Genomic DNA, 18,848 nt, shown 5'->3' on the forward strand with positions numbered 1-18,848 from the left:
GGCCTCTCTCAGCGGGTTAAGGATGCGGCGTTGCTATGGCTGTAGGCCGGCAGCTGCAGCTCCGATTGGTCTGGGAACTTCCCGCGGAAAAAAAAGAGAAAAAAAAAAACAGCTTCCCGAGGATACACTAGGATCCAACCTGGACGCGCCTACCGAGGGGCGTGGCCAAGATTCTCCATGGCCCCGCCTCTGGGGTTGGTCCCGCCTCCAGACCAGGCTCCGCCCCTCCCCGTGGGGATGAGCTCTCGCTCTCTCTGCCGTGGACCCAGACTTACTGGGGCCTCTTCCCTTGGGCCTTGACCTGACTGCCTGGGCTCCGTCTCTTGTTTCCTCCGTCCCACACGCAAGAATCCTCTCGACACTGAGGCGCAGGCTCTTCGTTTGCAGTCAGTTGCACGCTGACCCTCCCTCAGCCCGGCAAGTGCTGAGTGCCCTCGCAGGGCGCCCTCTCTCCGCACCGACCCGCTGCCTTCCCCGCGGTCAGGGTCAGCGTTTAGCTGGTTATAGCAATTCGGACCCAACTCGTCACCTTGCTCAGCTCCCGAACATTGGAGGACGGATTGACATTTTCCTTTCAGTCCCAGCGGGCACCTCGGTCACTGGAACTCAGCCTTTCCTTGATGCTTACGTTCAAACGGCTGCACTTCTGGAGTCTCACCCCATTTCCTTCCTACCCCCAAGTTTCTATTTTCTAAATTCTCCTAAAGAAGATGTGCAGAGGAGGTCCCATTGCGGCTCAGCGGTAACGACCCCGACCAGCTCCGATTTGACCCCTAGCCTGGGAATTACCATATGCCGCATGTGCGGCCCTGAAGAAAAAAGAAAAAGAAAAAAGAAGACTCGTAGGCCTCTTCGGCCTTTGGCCTCCTCCACGTGCCTTCTTTGTGCCAGCTGCCATCTTGGAGGTGGGAGTAGGTGATGGCGGGAAAAGGAAAATGAGAACTATAAAGTAAGCTCTCAGAAATATTCCACGTATATTTATTACCTATGCTCAGTTGTTTTGGTTATCGTTGGAGCCAGCTCCTGCTGGTTTCTCTTAATTAATTTTAATTAATTAATTTTTTCCCACTGTACAGCAAGGGGATCAAGTTATACATTCCCCCCGCTTTGTTCTGTTGCAATATGAGTATCTAGACATAGTTCTTAATGCTACTCAGCAGGATCTCCTTGTAAATCTATTCTAAGTTGTGTCTGATAACCCCAAGCACCCGATCCCTCACATGGTTTCTCTTAATTTATAAGCCAGGCCCCAACACCAAAGTCTCAGCCCCCTTCAGTTATTCTTTCTGGGTAAAGTTGTCCTGGGGTGGACCAGGTGAGTTGAATAAACCCAGTCTTGCTCCTCTGGCCACAGATGATTGGATTGGGGTTTGGCGCTTGTGCCAAAGGGATTGGTTATAAGAAAGGCCAGCTCGGGGAGTTCCCGTCGTGGCGCAGTGGTTAACGATTCCGACTAGGAACCATGAGGTTGTGGGTTCAGTCCCTGCCCTTGCTCAGTGGGTTAACGATCCGGCGTTGTCGTTAGCTGTGGTGTAGGTCGCAGACGCTCGGATCCTGCGTTGCTGTGGCTCTGGCGTAGGCCGGTGGCTACAGCTCCGATTCAACCCCTAGCCTGGGAACCTCCATATGCCGGGGGAGCGGCCCAAGAAATAGCAAAAAGACAAAAAAAAAAAGAAAGGCCAGCTGCTTTGGAGTGGCTTACCAGGAAAGTCTTGGGTGGTTCCATATTGGATGGTGGCAAAATGACCCACTAAAACCCATCAGTAAAAATGCTGGATGCCAGAGTTCCCACCATGGCACAGTGGATTAGGTTTTTGACTGCAGCGGCTCGGTTGGCTGTGGAGGTAAGGCTGGCCACAGTTGCAGCTCAGATTCAGTCCCTGGCCTGGAAACTTCCGTATGCTGTGGGTGTGGCCATAAAAAAAAGAAAAATTCTGGATGCCCACAGAGAGATGGGCGATTTGAGCTGGGGGGCTGATACGTAGTTTTGTGTCTTGCCTAACTCCAGCCTCCCAAACCACAAAGGGTTGTGCAGCTTAGGAAGAACAAAAGTCCTCTGCTCCTTTAGAATCTTTTCTGTATTAGCTAAGTTTCTTTAGCTGCAAGTAACAGGAGCCAACTGGCTTTGCTTGAGCCATCCTGATAATTTATGGGGTTATCAGAAATTTAAGAACAGGCTGAACAACCCCCTGAGGAGGGGGTGGGATGTGGGCTGTCCCTCCAGTCTGTGAGACAACATCATATGGAATTTAATTTTAGTTTTTTTTCCTTGGCTCTGCCCTTGGCATGCAGAAGTTCCTGGGCCAGGAACCTAACCTGCGCCACAGCAGTGACGACACCAAATCGTTAACTGCTAGGCCACCAGAGAACTCCTTGTACAGGTTTTTGGATCAACATAGGTTTCATTTCACTTGGGTGCCATCTAGGAGTGGGATTCCTGGGTCATATGGTAAGAGTATGTTTAACTTTATTAGAAAGTGGCAATATGGAGTTCCCGTCATGGCACAGTGGAAACGAATCTGACTAGGAACCATGAGGTTGTGGGCTCGATCCCTGGGCTCGCTCAGTGGGTCAAGGATCCGGTGTTGCCGTGAGCTGTGGTGTAGGCTGGCAGCTGTAGCTCCGATTAGACCCCCTAGCCTGGGAATCTCCATATGCCAGGAGTGCGGCCCTAAAAAGACTAAAAAAAAAAGAAACTGTCAATCTGTTTTCCAAAGTGGCTGCATTCCCATTTTGCATTCCCACCAGCAATCCATGAGAGTTCTGGCTGGTGTCCTGCTCTGTGTCTTGGCTGGTACTTGCTAGTGTCAGTTTTGTTATATTTTTTTGTTTTGTAGGTCATTCTCTTAGGTGTATAGTGGTATTTCATCCTGGTTTTTTTGTTTTGCTTTTTAGGGCCACACCCTCGGCATATGGAGGTTCCCAGGCTAGGGGTCTAATCAGAGCTACTGCTGCCGGCCACAGCCACAGCCACAGCCAGGCCAGATCCCAGCCGCCTCTGTGACCTACACCATAGCTCAGGACAACGCCGGAGCCTTAACTGGCCAGGGATCGAACCTGAAACCTCATGGTTCATAGTTGGATTCATTTCCAATGCGCCACAATGGGAACTCCTCATCGTGGTTTTAATTTGTGTTTCCCTAATGACTAATGATGCTGAATATCTTTGCATGTTCTTATTGGGCCACTTGTATATCCTCTTTGGTGAAGTGTCTGTTCAAATCTCTTGGCCTTTTAAACACTGGGTGGTTTATTTTCTTATTATTTTGTTTTGAGTGTTCTTTATATATTCTGAATATAAGTCCTTTAGCAGATATATGATTTTAAAATATTTCCTCCCAGCTTATGGGGTGGCTTGTCTTTTAATTATTTTGTGTTTCTCAAAAAGCAGAGATTGGAGTTCCCGTCGTGGCGCAGTGGTTAACGAATCCAACCAGGAACCATGAGGTTGTGGGTTCGATCCCTGCCCTTGCTCAGTGGGTTAACGATCCGGCGTTGCCGAGAGCTGTGGTGTAGGTCGCAGACGCGGCTTGGATCCCGTGTTGCTATGGCTCTGGCATAAGCCAGTGGCTACAGCTCCGATTCCACCCCTAGCCTGGGAACCTCTATATGCCACGGGAGTGGCTCAAGAAATGGCAAAAAGACAAAAACAAACAAACAAACAAACAAACAAAAAACAGAAATTCTTTTGTATATATATATGTATCCAATCCCAGCCAGATCCTTTAACCCACTGTGCCAGACCTGGGATTGAACCATTGCCTCTACAGTGACCCGACCCTAGCAGTCAGCTTCTCAACCCACGCCCACAGTGGGAATTCTGGGATTTTTTTTTTTGCTTTTGCTTTTTAGGAATATGGAAGTTCCCAGGCTAGAGGTCAAATTGGAGCTATAGCTGCCGGCCTACACCACGGCCTAACCCACTGAGCAAGGCCAGGGATCAAACCCGCATCCTCATGGATTCTCGTCAGTTTTGTTTCCACTGTGCCATGAAGGGAACTCCCTGGAAATTCTTAATTTTGCTGTCACTTCTCGCTTAGTTTTAAGCGGCAGTAGAAGGTAATGGAATTTCTCACAGAGGCAGAACCAAGCAAGCAGGACACACACTGGCAAGGGGGTCTGCTCATCATTTCCCCCTGAGCCTAAAGCCCAAAGGTCACAGGGCATCCTGGGGAAGGGGGCCCAGTAACTCAGATCTTCTATAGCCTTGTTCTTTTTTTTTTTTTTTGTCTTTCCTAGGGCTGCTCCCGCAGCATATGGAGGTTCCCAGGCTAGGGGTCTAATCAGAGCTATAGCCTCCAGCCTATACCAGAGCCACAGCCACACGGGATCCGAGCTGTGTCCGCAGCCCACACCACAGCTCACGGCCACGCCGGATCCTTAACCCACTGAGCAAGACCAGGGATCGAACCCGCCACCTCATGGTTCCTAGTCGGATTCATTAACCACTGCGCCACAGCAGGAACTCCTATAGCCTTGTTCTTTACTCAGTGTGTTATTCTTGGACCAGCAGAATGGGCACCACCTGGGAGCTTGTCTGAAGTGTGGCATCTGCATTTTAACGAGCTGCCCAGGTACATTTAGAGTTTGAGGAACACTGCCACCAACAGGCCCATATGAACGAAGGATGCAAAAGGGACGGAACCTTGCAGGCCATGGATTCTGGGCACTGAGATATCCTAGCAATGCCAGGGGTCTACTGCAAGGGAGAGTCATGCTGGTGTTTGTACTGGGGCAAGATGGCCTGGAGTAGGATTGTTTCTGTGCCATGTAGGCAACAGAGCACATCCACATGGACAAAGAATGATCAATAAGACTGTGTTTTGTTTCTTTTTAAAGATTTTTTTTGGAGTTCCCGCTGTGGCTCAGTGATAACAAACCCGGCAAGTATTGGTGAGGACGCAAGTTGTGGCACAGTGGAAATGACTCTGACTAGTATCCATGAGGACGCCGGGGTTCGATCCCTGGCCCCGCTAAGTGGGTTAAGGATCTAGCATTGCCGTGAGCTGTAAGTTGCAAATGGGCTTGGATCTGGCGTTGCTGTGTCTGTGGTGTAAGCCAACAGCTGCAGCTCCGATTCCACCCCTAGCCTGGAAACTTCCATATACCCAGGATGTGGCCCTAAAAAGACACACACACAGAAAAATTTTTTTTGGCCACGTCCTTGGTGTGAGAACGTTCCAGGGTCAGGGATCCAACCTGAGCCACAGCAGTGACAGGTCCTTAACCTGCTGAGCCACCAAGGGAACTCCAAGCCCATGTTCTAAGACCAAGTCCATCTTTTTTAGGTTATGGTTAGGACTAAAAACTTTTTGGAACTCCAGGAGAAACTAGAACAGATCCAAGGAAGAAAATGCAGTCTTGGAGTTCCCATCGTGGCTCAGCAGTTAACAAACCCAACTAGTATCTGAGAGGACTCAGGTTCGATCCCTGGCTATGCTCAGTGGGTTAAGGATCTAGCACTGTCACTGTCATGGCGTTGCCGTGAGTGGTGGTGTAGGTCGCAGACTCGGCTTGGATCCCATAGCGTTGCTGTGGCTGTGGTGTAGGCTGGCAGCTGCAGCTCCTATTGGGCCCCGAAAGGCTATATTCTGTAAGGATGTCTAAGCACCTGCACTTACAGGTGGAACGAGAGGGGACCCCTACCTTCTCAGAAAGCTCCCAGCCTTGCACCCCATTCTGGCGGCAGCTCTGTACCTGTGTGAGCACGGTGACCATTATTTTTTGACTGCTCAGCTTTCTTTCTTTGGGGGGACAATCCCTTCCCAGGCGCATGTAGTTCTGGTGGGCTGTTGGTCAAGGCCTCCTGTGACCCAGCCCAGGCCAGTGAGACCCTTGGGATCTGGAGGTTGGAGGGGAGGTGGAGGAAACGCTGGGTAGAGACACCAGCTCTGGCTAAGGCTTCATCCATGTTCCCCAGGTCTCTGTTTAGTTCTCGGCCTGGATGTTGCACTCCCGCTTTGAGTCTGTGTTCACTTGGTATCACTCCAGTACCTTTCCTTTTGCCTAACTTTGTCTGGGTTCGTACTTGCAACCAAAGAACTCTCACTGATACAAACCTCACAGGATTGTTGGCCAGCACTGCTGTGAGCCCAAAAGGCGCCTTCATGCCTTTAATCTTGTGGTTAAAAGGCAGCCTCTCTGAGTAGATGTAGGGGTAGTTGGCTTGGCAGGGAGCAACAGAACAAAGTGCCTCTTCCTCCAGACCACCAGGGCCCCCTTGGCGGGGTCTGGCTTACGGAGGAGGATGCAGATGGGAGTTCACATCTCACTCATCCCCCTCTGCTGTGTGCTCTTGTGCAGTGCCCATCCTGCACAACCTTACACAGAGACCCTGTTGTCCGGTCCCCACCCTTCCCTTCGGCTCTGCTTCTTCCTTCCACCTTCCAGTTTACCTCTTCTAGGCTTTTTCTTGGGCGACATCAAGGCTGATAGCAGCTCTGTTTATTTTCGTAGCTATAGTTAAGTCTTCCGTGCTTTGTCCATCTGTTGATTCTAAAAGTTGAAACTCAGTTAACAGTGTTTACCTTGTATATTAATATAAATATTTTTCATTGCAGAGCTAATAATCACTAAGATTACATTTCATTTCTTGAGGAGATACTGTTGGACTATTTTTAATTGCCTTTTGAAAAATAGTATTTGAGAAGATCCTGTTGTGGCGCAGTGGTTAATGAATCCGACTAGGAACCATGAGGTTGCGGGTTCGATCCCTGGCCTTACTCAGTGGGTTAAGGATCCGGCATTGCCGTGAGCTGTGGTGTGGGTTGCAGATGCGGCTCAGATCCCGCTTTGCTGTGTCTCTGGTGTAGGCCAGTGGCTACAGCTCTGGTTGGACCCCTTGCCTGGGAACCTCCATATGCCACGGGTGCGGCCCTAGAAAAGGGAAAAAAAAAAGAAAAGATGAAAAATAGTATTTGATACTTTCATAGGGTTATGTGAAATATATATGTTAATTTTAAATGATTCTTTTTTTTTTTTTTTTTTTTTTTGTCTTTTTTGTCTTTTGTTGTTGTTGCTATTTCTTGGGCCGCTCCCGTGGCATATGGAGGTTCCCAGGCTAGGGGTTGAATCGGAGCTGTAGCCACCGGCCTATGCCAGAGCCACAGCAACGTGGGATCCGAGCCGCGTCTGCAACCTACACCACAGCTCACGGCAACGCCGGACCCTTAACCCACTGAGCAAGGGCAGGGACCGAACCCGCAACCTCATGGTTCCTAGTCGGATTCGTTAACCACTGCGCCACAACGGGAACTCCCAAGTGATGCTAATATAGCGAAGACCTGTGCACCTATCCCTGAACTTGGGAACCAATAACCTATTGCCCGTAATGTGTATGTCTCAGTGTAACTTTCCTTGCTCGTCCCATGTCCCTGCCTCTCCTGAGAAATAGCCAAGATACTATGTTTTGCATTTATTATTCCACTGCTTTTTAAAACATATCTGCAATTGTAATAGTACGTATGCTTAAACAATGTTTTGCTTACTTGTGCTTGTTTATGACCTCTGTATTGGTATCATATTGGAGTTTCCATTGTGGCTCAGTGGTTAATTCACCTGACTAGTATCCATGAGGACGCAGGTTCGCTCCCTGGCCTCCATCCGTGGGTTAAGGATCTGGCATTGCCGTGGGCTGTGGTGTAAGTCACAGACATGGCTCAGATCCCGCGTTGCTGTGGCTGTGGTGTAGGCCGGCAGCTACAGCTTGGGACTAAGAGGTCTCTGCTCTGGCTGCTAAAGGGGAAGATGGGCAGCCCAGGGTGTAAGGGCCACGCTTCTCACCAAGTGGGCCAGAGAAGAGGAGGAGGTTGGTTTGCAGAGAAAAGAACAAGATGCTGAAGGGAGGAGCAAGACCAGAGTCCTCGTATATGGTCTGAATATGTGCGTCCCCCAAATTCGTAAGTGATGTTTGGGGGAACTCCACTCACATGAAGAGGATTAGGGTCCCTGTAAAAGAGACCCCACAGAGCTCCCTAGCTCCACATAAGGACATGGAAAGAACTCTGCTATCTGGAGTCGGGCTGTCATTTGACCATGCTGACTATGACAGCCCCGTGATCATTGCCTTCCAGCCTCCAAAACTATGAAAACTAAATTTCTGTTGTTCATAAGCTGTGCAGTCTGTGGTATTTTGTTGTAGCAGCCTGAAAGGATTAAGACACAGAGGAAGAGTCCTCACAGGATTTGAATTTCTGGAATTCCTGTTGTGGCTCGTGGGTTAAGAACCTGACTGGTATCCATGAGGATTTGAGTTCCATCCCGGGTCTGCTCAGTGGGTTGAGGATCCGGCATTGTCATGAGTTGTCCTTTGATGTGGCTCAGATCCTGTGGTGTAGGCTGGCAGCTGTAGCTCTGATTCCCTAGCCTGGGAACTTCCAAATGCCCCAGGTGTGGCCCTTAAAGAAAAAAAAAGAAAAAAAAAAAGATTCGGATTCCTGATGCCAACCATTCTGAGGTCCAACTGTGACCTCATGATACATAATTAACTTCCCTTTTGCTTAAACTAATTTTGGCTCTGTTCCATCATTTGCAGCCACTCATATGCAAGGATGCCTGCCAAACACTGTTTTTGTTCCTTTTCCGTTTGCTAGTGAAAGAATGCAAGAGAATTGAAATGACAGCAATAATATCCACTTTCTGGGAATGTATAAGGGACCAAAGCGTGCTTTTCACTCATTATCTCGTTCAATACTCAAACCAAATCTAGACAAGTATTATTGTCCTGTGTTACAGAGAGTAACTTGGGCATGAAGGGGTTCTATGAGGAAAGCCCTGGTGGTTAGGCAGGTTGAAGATCTGGCATTGCCATTGCTGTGGCTCAAAGCACTGCTGCGTCCTGGTATTTTTTTTTTTTCATCTTTTGTCTTATTTTTGGGCCCCACCCGCAGCATATGGAGGTCCCGGCAGGCTAGGGGTCTAATCGGAGCTGTAGCCGCCAGCCTACACCATAGCCACAGCAACACAGGATCTGAGGTGCATCTGGGACCTACACCACAGCTCACAGCAACGCCAGATCCTTAACCCACTGAGTGAGGCCAGGGACGGAACCTGTGTCCTCATGGATACTAGTTGGGTTTGTTAACTGTTGAGCCATGACAGGAACTACTGTGGCCTGATTTTGATCGCTGGCATGGGTGTGGCCAGGAAAAAAAAAAAAGAACCCACATGATTCCTCCAGGTTCATAAGGCATTTAGAGGAAGGCTTATTATTTATCCCTCTGCCTGTTGGACCCAAAAGTCTGTATTCTTTTTTTGTTTGTTTGTTTCTCTTAGGGCTTCTCCCGCGGCATCCAGAGGTTCCCAGGCTGGGGGTCGAATCAGAGCTGTAGCCACTGGCCTGCACCACAGAAACACCAGATCCAAGCCAGGTCTGTGACCTACACCACAGTTCGGAGCAACACTGGATCCTTAACCCACTGAGCGAGGCCAGGTATTGAAACCAAAACCTCATGTTTTCTAGTTGGATTTGTTTCTGCTGCGCCACAAGAGGAACTCCCAAGAAGTCTGTATTGTTAACCACATGTTTCATTGTATTCACAAAGTGAACCAGCTCCGATGGGATTCAGACTCATTCCAAATTTGAAAGGCTCTCTCCTCATGAAAACTCCAGGGCTAACCGAGGTCTGGAAGCCTCTGTGGGTGACTCAGATTTATTTTCCGAGATCAAAGGGAGGTTAGAAAAATCTCAGACTGTGTGACACCCCCACATCCCTTCCTTACCCGTCCTCCCCCTTCTGGTGTTGAGAAAAAAAGAAGCGAAAAAGGTAAAAAGAGGGAAGGAATGGCAACTGGGGACCCGCAGTGAGTAGAGATGGGGGAAGCAGCGAGAAGGTTGACGACACCTGTCAGGAGCTTGTCTTGCTGGGGACAAGCTCCTCCTCCTTCCTCCTGCTTCCTCAGTGAGCACTTGGTGGGAGGGTGAGGGCAGAGGACCCGGGAAGAGAAAAGGAGACCCTCAGCGACCACTGCTCTTAGCCGACGGGAGGCATCAGATCCACAGTTCTGAGTTGGGGTCCGAGGAGCATGGCTTAGAGATAGAGTTGGAGCTGAGCTGCAGCCCCCCTCCCCCATTTGACGGCCTTCCCAAGAATATTCCATGGCAGTTAGGGGCCCTGTGCTGCTGAATGGGCTGTTTTTCCCAGATCCCAGGCCCTGTGGTGGCCACTGCTCCGCCTGATGAAAATATTTAAAGATGAAGGGAAGGGGGTGATGGGGTGGGGGATAGAAGGGGGCTCAGGGGGTGCTGAAGATGGGGACAGGGGACATTAGGGATGAGCTCCCTGGGTCAGAAGGAGAAAGCGATGAGCAACAGGAACCTGGAAAGGGCTGGGAGGGCTGGGAAGCGGGAAGGGATGGAGGTGAGCCTGGGACGCGGTGAAGGGGTCCAGAACCGAGGCTCCAACCCCGACAGTAGCAGGCAGGTGTCTATGGACTACCAGCTGGAGCCTTGCCGAAGCTCTCTGCTGCCTCTGCAGTGGAAGATTACACACAGCTCCCGCTGGGTAGCGCAGGTGTTGGCCTCAGAGCTCAGCCTGCTCGCCTTCATCCTGCTGCTGGGCATGGTCTTTTCTAAGAAATGGCTGTACCTCTCGAGAAGCCGCTTCCACCAGCACTGGCCCGCGAACGTTACCACCAAAATCTACACATCGGCTCATATCATGTCCTTGGGGCTCCTGCAGATCTGCAAATCCAAGAGCTGTGCCAACGCCGAGAATGGGAAAGGTGAGGTCCTTACTCTCCCACGCCACCCCAGGGCTCCAGCCTGCCTTGGCCTCGACACCTGCACCCTGGTATTTTGGGCCCCTCGCTCTGGTCATCCCCATGTTTTTCGTTGGGTTTGTTTGTTTGTTTGTTTGGCAGGTAAGATGGTTCCTCTAGTCCTGAGATCGCAAGGATCATTTTTCCTCCCCAATCTGGCCAAACTGATTCTCTTGACACAATGGAAAATATCACTGATTTTGATAAAGTGCTGAGCCAAGGCTGTGCCGACAGAAATGTGGGTGCACGTGAATCACTCATTAATGCCATAGGTCACTGTTATCCTGGGAGAAGAGCCCCAGGGAGGTGGGGAGTTCCTTCCTCTAGACTCGCACGCCCAGAGCTTGAGGGGTCCTCAGCAGGCTCGCCCCCAGGCCCACATGCCCGCCAGCATGGTCTTCCCTGCTGCCCGAGGCTTTGCTTTTCTGGGCCAGCTCTGGGTTTCCATGCCTGTTTACCTGGCTTCTTGCTTCCCAGGGTTCTTGCAGCTACTTCATTCCCTATTCTTGTTAGTTTCCTGTCTGCTGTCCCCTCACCTCCAAGGAATGACCGACCCTCCTTTCTCAGCACTTGTGGAAAACCAGAGCTTTTAACCTCCCCCAATTCCACTTCTTTCCCTCGTTAACATTTTTTTTAAAAAGTTACACGACTATGGGAGTTCCCGTCGTGGCTCAGTGGTTAACAAATCCAACTAGGAATCATGAGGTTGTGGTTCCATCCCTGGCCTCGCTCAGTGGGTTAAGGATCTGGCGTTGCCGTGACCTGTGGTGTAGGTCACAGACACAGCTCTGGATCCCCAGTTGCTGTGGCTGTGGTGTAGGCCGGTGGCTGTAGCTCTCATTAGACCCCTGGCCTGGGAACCTCCATATGCTGCGGGTGCGGCCCTAAAAAGCAAAAAAAAAAAAAAAAAAAAAAAAATTGCACAACTATTATTTGCTTTTATTTTGAAAGTAATACATCCTTATTCCAGTCAATTTGGGGCAATAAAAACTGCCATTTCTTGCACCCTTATTTTATTTGCTTAATTTAATCCTCTATCAACCCTAAGAACAAGAGATAATTATCCTTATATTGCAGATAAAAAAACAGATTACCTCGCTCAGGGTCATACAGCTATTAATTGGCCAATTTAGGACCACTCCTCACCTGCAGATTCATAGGGATCCAACAAATAATGGCAGGTTTACAGTAATTCAGGTGTGTCTGGCTCAAAAACTCATGAAAGCACCTACAGTGCTAATGGCTGTTTATTTAGCCCCTCATTTTTTTTCCAGGTTTCTTTTTAATTTTTTAAATTTAATTAATTATTTTATTTTTTGGCTATACCCTTGGACTCAGTGACGACTCCAGATCCTTAACCTGCTGAGCCACCAGGGAACTCCAAATTGAATGAATTTTGAATGATTTTTACATTGTTACATTCATTCATCAAAAATAATTTTAGGAGTTCCCGTCATGGCTCAGGGGAAACAAATCTGACTAGCATCCATGAGGATGCATATTTGATCCCTGGCCTCACTCAGTGGGTTAAGGACCCGGCATTGCTGTGAGCTATGGTACAGGTCACAGATGCAGCTCAGACTCCAGGTTGCTGTGGCTGTGGTGCAGGCCGGCAGCTACAGCTCCTATTCGACCCCTAGCCTGGGAACCTCTGTATGCCACAGGTGTGGCCCTAAAAGATACACAAAAAATTTATATCTTTAAAATTATTTTTATTTATGTTATTTAAAAATTTATGCGATATACTGTTTCCATAAATCAACTAAATAGATTTATCACCTTTTTACCTATTTTAATTACCTGTTCGTGGCAAATTTATTTCTGGTTTTATATTTGAGAAAAAAGCAACAAAATTTGTTTTTTGTTTGTTTTTTGTTTTTTAGGGCTGCACCCACAGCATATGGAAGTTCCCAGGCTAGGAGCTGAATCGAAGCCATGCCTGCTGGCCTCCACCACAGCCACATGAACTCGGGATCCAAGCCTCAACTGCGATCTATACCACAGCTCACAGCAATGCCAGATCCTTAACCCACTGAATGAAGCCAGGGATCAAACCTGCATTCTCATGGATCCTAATTGGGTTCGTAAACCGCTGAGCCATGAAGGGAACTCCCAACATTTTTTTTTTTTTTTTTTTTTTTTGGGTCTTTTTAGGTCCGCACCTGCGGCATATGGAAGTTCTCAGGCTAGGGGTCAAATGGGAGCTGTAGCTCCTGGCCTACACCAGAGCCACAGCAACTCGGGATCCGAGCTGCATCTGTGACCTACACCCCAGCTCATGGCAACTCCAGATCCTTAACCCGCTGAGCGAGGCCAGGGATCGAACCCACAATCTCATGGTTTCTAGTAGGATTCGTTAACCACTGAGCCACGACAGGAACTCCCAACAAAGTTTGTTAATCATGAATTTTTTTTTTTCCACATGTGGCTGTTCCCACATCATATGGAAGTTCTCAGGCCAGGGCTTGAACGAGAGCCCCATTATAGAGATGACACTGAGTAGTTATGTTGTGAGCCACAGGGGAAATCCAATCTTGACGTTTTTGCCGTGTTTAGTATCCTTTGGAATAAGTTTCCCAAAGTGGGTTGAGTAGATCAAAGAGTGTAACTATTTTAATAAAATTTTCCATGTGGCTTTCACGAAAGTACGAGAGCAATTGATGCTTCCACTTACACTGTATGAAGAGGCTATTTCTTAGTACCTTTGCCAGCAATGACTAACTTTGTTATTTTTTAAATTGTATTTTATTGAAGAATAGTTGATTTACATTGTGCTAATTTTTGCTGTACAGCAGAAGGATTCGCTTTTACATATATATTCTTTTTCATATCTTTTCCATTATGATTATTAACTTAAAATACAGGAATATATGATTTTTTTTCTGATTTTAAAAAAGTTGAGTTATTGTTAGAAATGCAGAAAGAGGAGTTCCCGTTGTGGCGCATTGGAAATGAATCCGACTAGGAACCCATGAGGTAGCGGGTTCCATCCCGGGCCTTGCTCAGTGAGTTAAGGATTCGGTGTGGCCATGAGCTGGCGTGTACGTTGCAGATGCGGCTCCGATCTGGCGTTGCTGTGGCTGTGGTGTAGGCCGGCAGCTGTAGCTCTGATTAGACTCCTAGGCTGGGAACCTCCATATGCTGCGGGTGCGGCCCTAAAAAGCAGAAATAAATAATTAAAAAAATAAAATAGAAAAAGAAATGCAGAAAGGTTAAAGAAAATAAAAATCACCTAAAATTTCTTCGCACAGATATAATCACCGTTGACTTTGTAATGGATTTACTTCCAGTCTTTTGTGTCTCTCTATAAAATAAAATAAATATTTTTATTTTGACGACTATATATGTACATAGATATAGTTGTCTTTTGAGGGCCACACAAGTGGCATATGGAAGTTCCCAGGCTAGGGGGCTCATCAGAGCTACAGCTGCTGGCCTACACCACAGCTCACAGCAACGCCAGATCCTTAACCCACTGAGCGGGGCCAGGGATTGAACCCGCATCCTCATGGTTCCTAGTTGGATTTGTTTCCACTGCACCATGATGGGAACTCTGACAACTATATATTTTTAATATTTCAAAGGTGTAGTCGTTCTATATGCTCTGTGTTGCAAACACCACTTTTCACTAGTAAGCATTTATTCATATCATAAAATAATTATTCTATGACATTGTGTGTTTTTTTTTTTTTTTTCCTTTCTGCTTGTACCCATGGCAAATGGAAGTTCCTGGGGCCAGGAATCAAACCTGTGTCACGGTAGTGACCCAAGCCACAGCATTGACAAAGCCAGATCCTTAACCCACTGAGCCACAGAGGAACTCCTTGTCTATGATTAAAATTTATTTGATTAGGTAGTATATGAACAGAGTGAAAATTCAAAAAATGCAATAGGTTACATGGTGAAGTGAGCTGCCCTGCCCACCTTTGGCCTCCAGGCTCCCTCCGTAGTTTCTTCCTAGAGACAATCTGTTTGGAGATAAGCATCTATCATATCTTTTTTTTTTTTTTTGTTTTGATGGCCACACCTAGGGCATATGGAAGTTCCTGGGCTAGGTGTCAAATTGGAGCTATGACTGAGGCCTATGCCACAGCCAGGGCAACACTGGATCTGTGGTGATGCCTACGCTGCAGCTTGTGGCAACTTGGGATCCTTAGCCTACTGGGCGAGAGCAGGGAATTGAACCAGCAGGCTCAGAGAGACACCATCAGGTTCTTAACCCACTGAGCCACAATGGGAACTCTGTCATCATTTTGTTTTTCTGTTGTTGTTTTTGCCTTTTTAGGGTCATACCCATGGCATATGGGAGGTTCCCAGACTAGGAGTAGAATAGGAGCTGCAGCTGCCGGCCTACACCACAGCCACAGCAATACAGGATCCTTAACTCACTGAGTGAAGCCAGTGATCGAATCTGTGTCCTCATGGATGCTAGTCAGGTTCATTTCCACTGCACCACAACGGGAACTCCTGTATCATCATTTTGAATGAACACATAAAATCTATATGGGTACATTATAATTTATTTAATAAACCTCTTTTTTTTTGTTCTTTTTTTTTTTTGGGTCTTTTGTCTTTTTTAGGGCCGCACCTGCAGCATGTGGAGGTTCCCAGGCTAGGGGTCTAATTGGAGCTGTAGCCGCTGGCCTACACCACAGCCATAGCAACGCCAGATCCAAGCCTCACCTGCGACTTACACCACAGCACACGGCAACACCAGATCCTTAACCTACTGAACAAGGCCAGGGATAGAACCTGCATCCTCATGGTTACTAGTCAGATTCGTCTCCACTGAGCCACGACCAGATCTCCTTATCAAAGCTGTTGTTAGACCTATGGATAACATGGTTCTGATCTGCCGCTGCTGTGGCTGTGTTGTAGGCCAGCAGCTGTAGCTCTGATTAGACCCCTAGCCTGGGAACCTGCAGATGCCATGGCTGAGGCCTTTAAAAAGCAAAAAAAAAAAAAAAAAAAAAAAAAAAAAAAAAAAAAAAAAATTCCAAGAGGAAGCATTGCTGGGTCAAAAGGCCTTAGCAATTCATATTTGGGGGTGAGGATAGTTGTGGCAGGTCACACATCAAAAATGCTGCCCACCAGTGGTGTGTGAAAGCACCTCTTTTCTCTAAATCCTTTCCTACCCTAGGTATCATCAATTTTGTTTTGATCTTTGATGATTCAGTTGGCCAAAAATCACCTTTAATTTGCAGTTGTTTGTGTTGAGTTTCACGTGTGTATTAGACATTCATATTCTTTGGAGAATTGCAGTTCAGGTCTTCTGCCCCGTTTTTCTATTGAGGCATTTGTTTTCATATGTTTGGGATTATCAAACAACCTCCACATCAAGAATCTTTGCCCAGGGAGTTGCCGTTGTGGCTGAGCAGAAACGAATCTGAGTAGCATCGATGAGGATGCAGGTTTGATCCCTGGCCTCGCTCAGGGGGTTAAGGATCCGGCATTGCCGTGAGCTGTGGTATACGTCGCAGACATGGCTCAGATCTGGTATTGCTGGGGCTGTGTCGTAGGCCAGCAGCGACAGCTCTGATTCGACTCCTAGCCTGGGAATCTCCATATGCTGTGGGTTCGGCCCTAGAAAACCAGAAAAAAAGAAAAAAAAAAGTGGGGGGGGGGAATCTTTGCCTATTTAATAAGTAAAAGTAACATTTTCTTATTACCTCTTGTTATCTTTGGTTATTAAGGGGCCTCAACCTTTTCTGAGTTTGTTCATTTGATTATATTTTGTCTCTGGTGAATCTTTTGTTCGTCTTGTTTTCTTATTTCCCCTAGACAGTTTCAAGCTGTGGACAAATCACCCGGTCCTTGGGGTGGCCAAGATAACCTTCTGCCTGGCCTTGGGGCTGGGCTTCCTCTTCACCCTCTGGTTGCACCTGCCCTACATACCTGGTCTTCAGAGATTGCCCTTCTTTGACTGGATTGGGACTGTCATGAGCTTCTGCGAAGGTGCCCTCTCGCTCGGGAAAAGGTCCTTTAGTCTCTCCTAACCCACATCGTCCTGGCACTTCTCCCACTTCCTTTCTCTGGGAGTAGGGTAGGGGTTTTATGGGTGGTGCGAGAAGACAGCTGGTAGTTACTGACTTGAGAACCGAGTTCCAACATTTCCTGGTCACTGGAGGGGCGGAGGTGGAGGGGTTGATTCTCATGCACCTCGGGGGCTGTGTACCCTGTGCGCAGATGGGAGCTCAGCAGATGAGGAAGAGTCCCTTAGGGATTCTTGAGTCAGAATAAGACTTCTCTGCTTCCTGTCTCCTAGTTTTCTTCATTTTCTTCACCCTCATACTGTTCCCTATTAATGTCTGGATATTCGAGTTGAAGAAAAATGTATCCATCCCCATTGGCTGGAGCTATTTCATTGGTTGGCTGGTATTTATCCTATATGTCACCTGTGGTGAGTGTCCTGGAGGGCCCTGGGAAGGAGGGGACAGGGGTGGGCCAGGGTAGAGAAAAATGTGGAGGGAGCAGGGGCTATCAGTCCCCAGGGATGGGTTCTCGGGGGCTTCTCTTCCCTCTGGCCTCACCCTGCCTGCCCCTCTCCTCCCATTCTCCGACTTGCTCTTCCCCCATCCCCTTGTCCTTTCCCAGCGGCCCTCTGCTACTTCAACCATTCACGTTTCTGGTGTCTGATTCTGAGCCATCCCTCTGGCACCGTGTCCTCCAGCAGCAGTTCCAGCTCCATCCAAGACACTGTGAATGCGCAGGTTGCCTCAACCCTGACCATCAGCCAGGAGGAAGTCTTGGATCCGGAGTCAAAGATGGCAGCTCTGTAACCTTCTCTGAACTCCTCGCACCAAGTTCTGTCCATTCATCTGAATCCCTCTCCTCCTCCCTTCCCCTAAACTCTTGAGTAGGTCGGCCCTCCTCACTGCAAAGGAATTAGAGAGGGAGGACTTGAGGCCAGCTTTGTGCACCTCTTCCTTGTTCCTGCCTTGCCTGCAGCTTAGATGATGTGGAATAAATTGTCTGTCTCTTGTTGATCACGTCCAGCAGTTGTTGAGATAAGACAGTAGTCTGAAGGATGGGAGTTCCCATCGTGGCACAGCGGAAACAAATCTGACTAGGAACCATGAGGTTGCAGGTTCGATCCCTGGCCTTGCTCAGTGGGTTGGGGATCCAGTGTTGTCGTGAGCTGTGGTGTAGGTTGCAGACGTGGCTCGGATCCAGTGTTGCTGTGGTGTAGGCTGGCAGCTGTAGCTCCGATTTGACCCTTAGCCTGGGAATCTCCATATGCCTTGCATGCAGCCCTAGAAAGACAAAAAAAAAAAAAAAAAAAAAAAAGACAATAGTATGAAGAAGGAGAGGAAGGGAGAAAGAACAAGTTCCCCTGTTCCTCCTGCCTGGGAGCCTTTGGCATCCTACAGTCCCCAAACCTGCCCAGCCTAGCCCATAGCACACTGGTACACAGGCAGACATCTCTGGAGAGAGCTACGCCTTAAGCGTTGTTACCCCATCCCAGGATGTACTAGCAGGTAGGGGGAGTCATCAGGAGGGAGAGATCACCAGTGAACTTTCCGGTTTATTCAGAGTGCGGGGTTCAAGAGGAAAATGGCCCCAGGGTAAGAAGCAGGTTAAACAAGGAGAGTACGAGAGGGGGTGTGGCAGCCATCCCACCCTCAGTGTCCCACTCCGAGGACTGAGAATTCACAAAGCCCTGAGCCTGGATACCACCAGCAGCAGCTCAAACTCTATTTCCATCACCCCTGCTTCCACCTCCAACCCCTTCCCCGTCTCCACCTCTACCACCTCCTCCACCATCACCTCCACCCCACCTCCCAGCCTCGCCACCCCACCTCTCTGGCCCTCGCCACCCCACCTCTCTGGCTGCTACAGCTTTCTACTCAATCTCCCCTGCTCTCCACTCTGTAGCAACAAGACTAAAACATTGCAAGAAAGGATCAGGTCCTAAAATCAAAAGAAAAGTTACACATTTGGGTTATAAGCCCAGGCTCATGAAGACGCTGGCAGCTGGCTTAGGCAGGGCTGGCCATGACTATTGAGATTCCGGTATCTTCCCCGGCAAAACTGGCCTCCCATGACTGATCTTTGTCATGTAACATCCCTCCAGATAGAGCCATGATGCC

The 18,848-nt window shown here is 48.4% G+C and overlaps 1 protein-coding gene and 1 long non-coding RNA gene across 4 annotated transcripts in view; both read left to right on the forward strand.

Annotated features, from left to right (window-relative positions):
* The window catches only part of LOC146398395 (uncharacterized), a 228,987-nt gene that overhangs the window by 65,606 nt on the left and 144,533 nt on the right, over nucleotides 1-18,848 (forward strand). The window lies entirely within an intron of this gene.
* ODF4 (outer dense fiber of sperm tails 4) lies at nucleotides 10,070-17,742 on the forward strand. 3 transcript variants are annotated; one of them, XM_021066142.2, is made up of 4 exons: nucleotides 10,070-10,722; nucleotides 16,540-16,713; nucleotides 17,024-17,158; nucleotides 17,432-17,742. In XM_021066142.2, exons 1-4 carry the CDS (start codon nucleotides 10,272-10,274, stop codon nucleotides 17,458-17,460), a joined length of 789 nt encoding a protein of 262 aa, XP_020921801.2. In that variant the 5' UTR covers nucleotides 10,070-10,271; the 3' UTR covers nucleotides 17,461-17,742.

The sequence above is a fragment of the Sus scrofa genome, chromosome 12 (assembly GCF_054392235.1).
Source record: "Sus scrofa isolate SSC_HxYL_T2T_F1_AM1 chromosome 12, Sscrofa_HxYL_maternal_Yorkshire_Landrace_v2.0, whole genome shotgun sequence".
In the NCBI taxonomy this organism is placed as follows: domain Eukaryota; kingdom Metazoa; phylum Chordata; class Mammalia; order Artiodactyla; family Suidae; genus Sus; species Sus scrofa.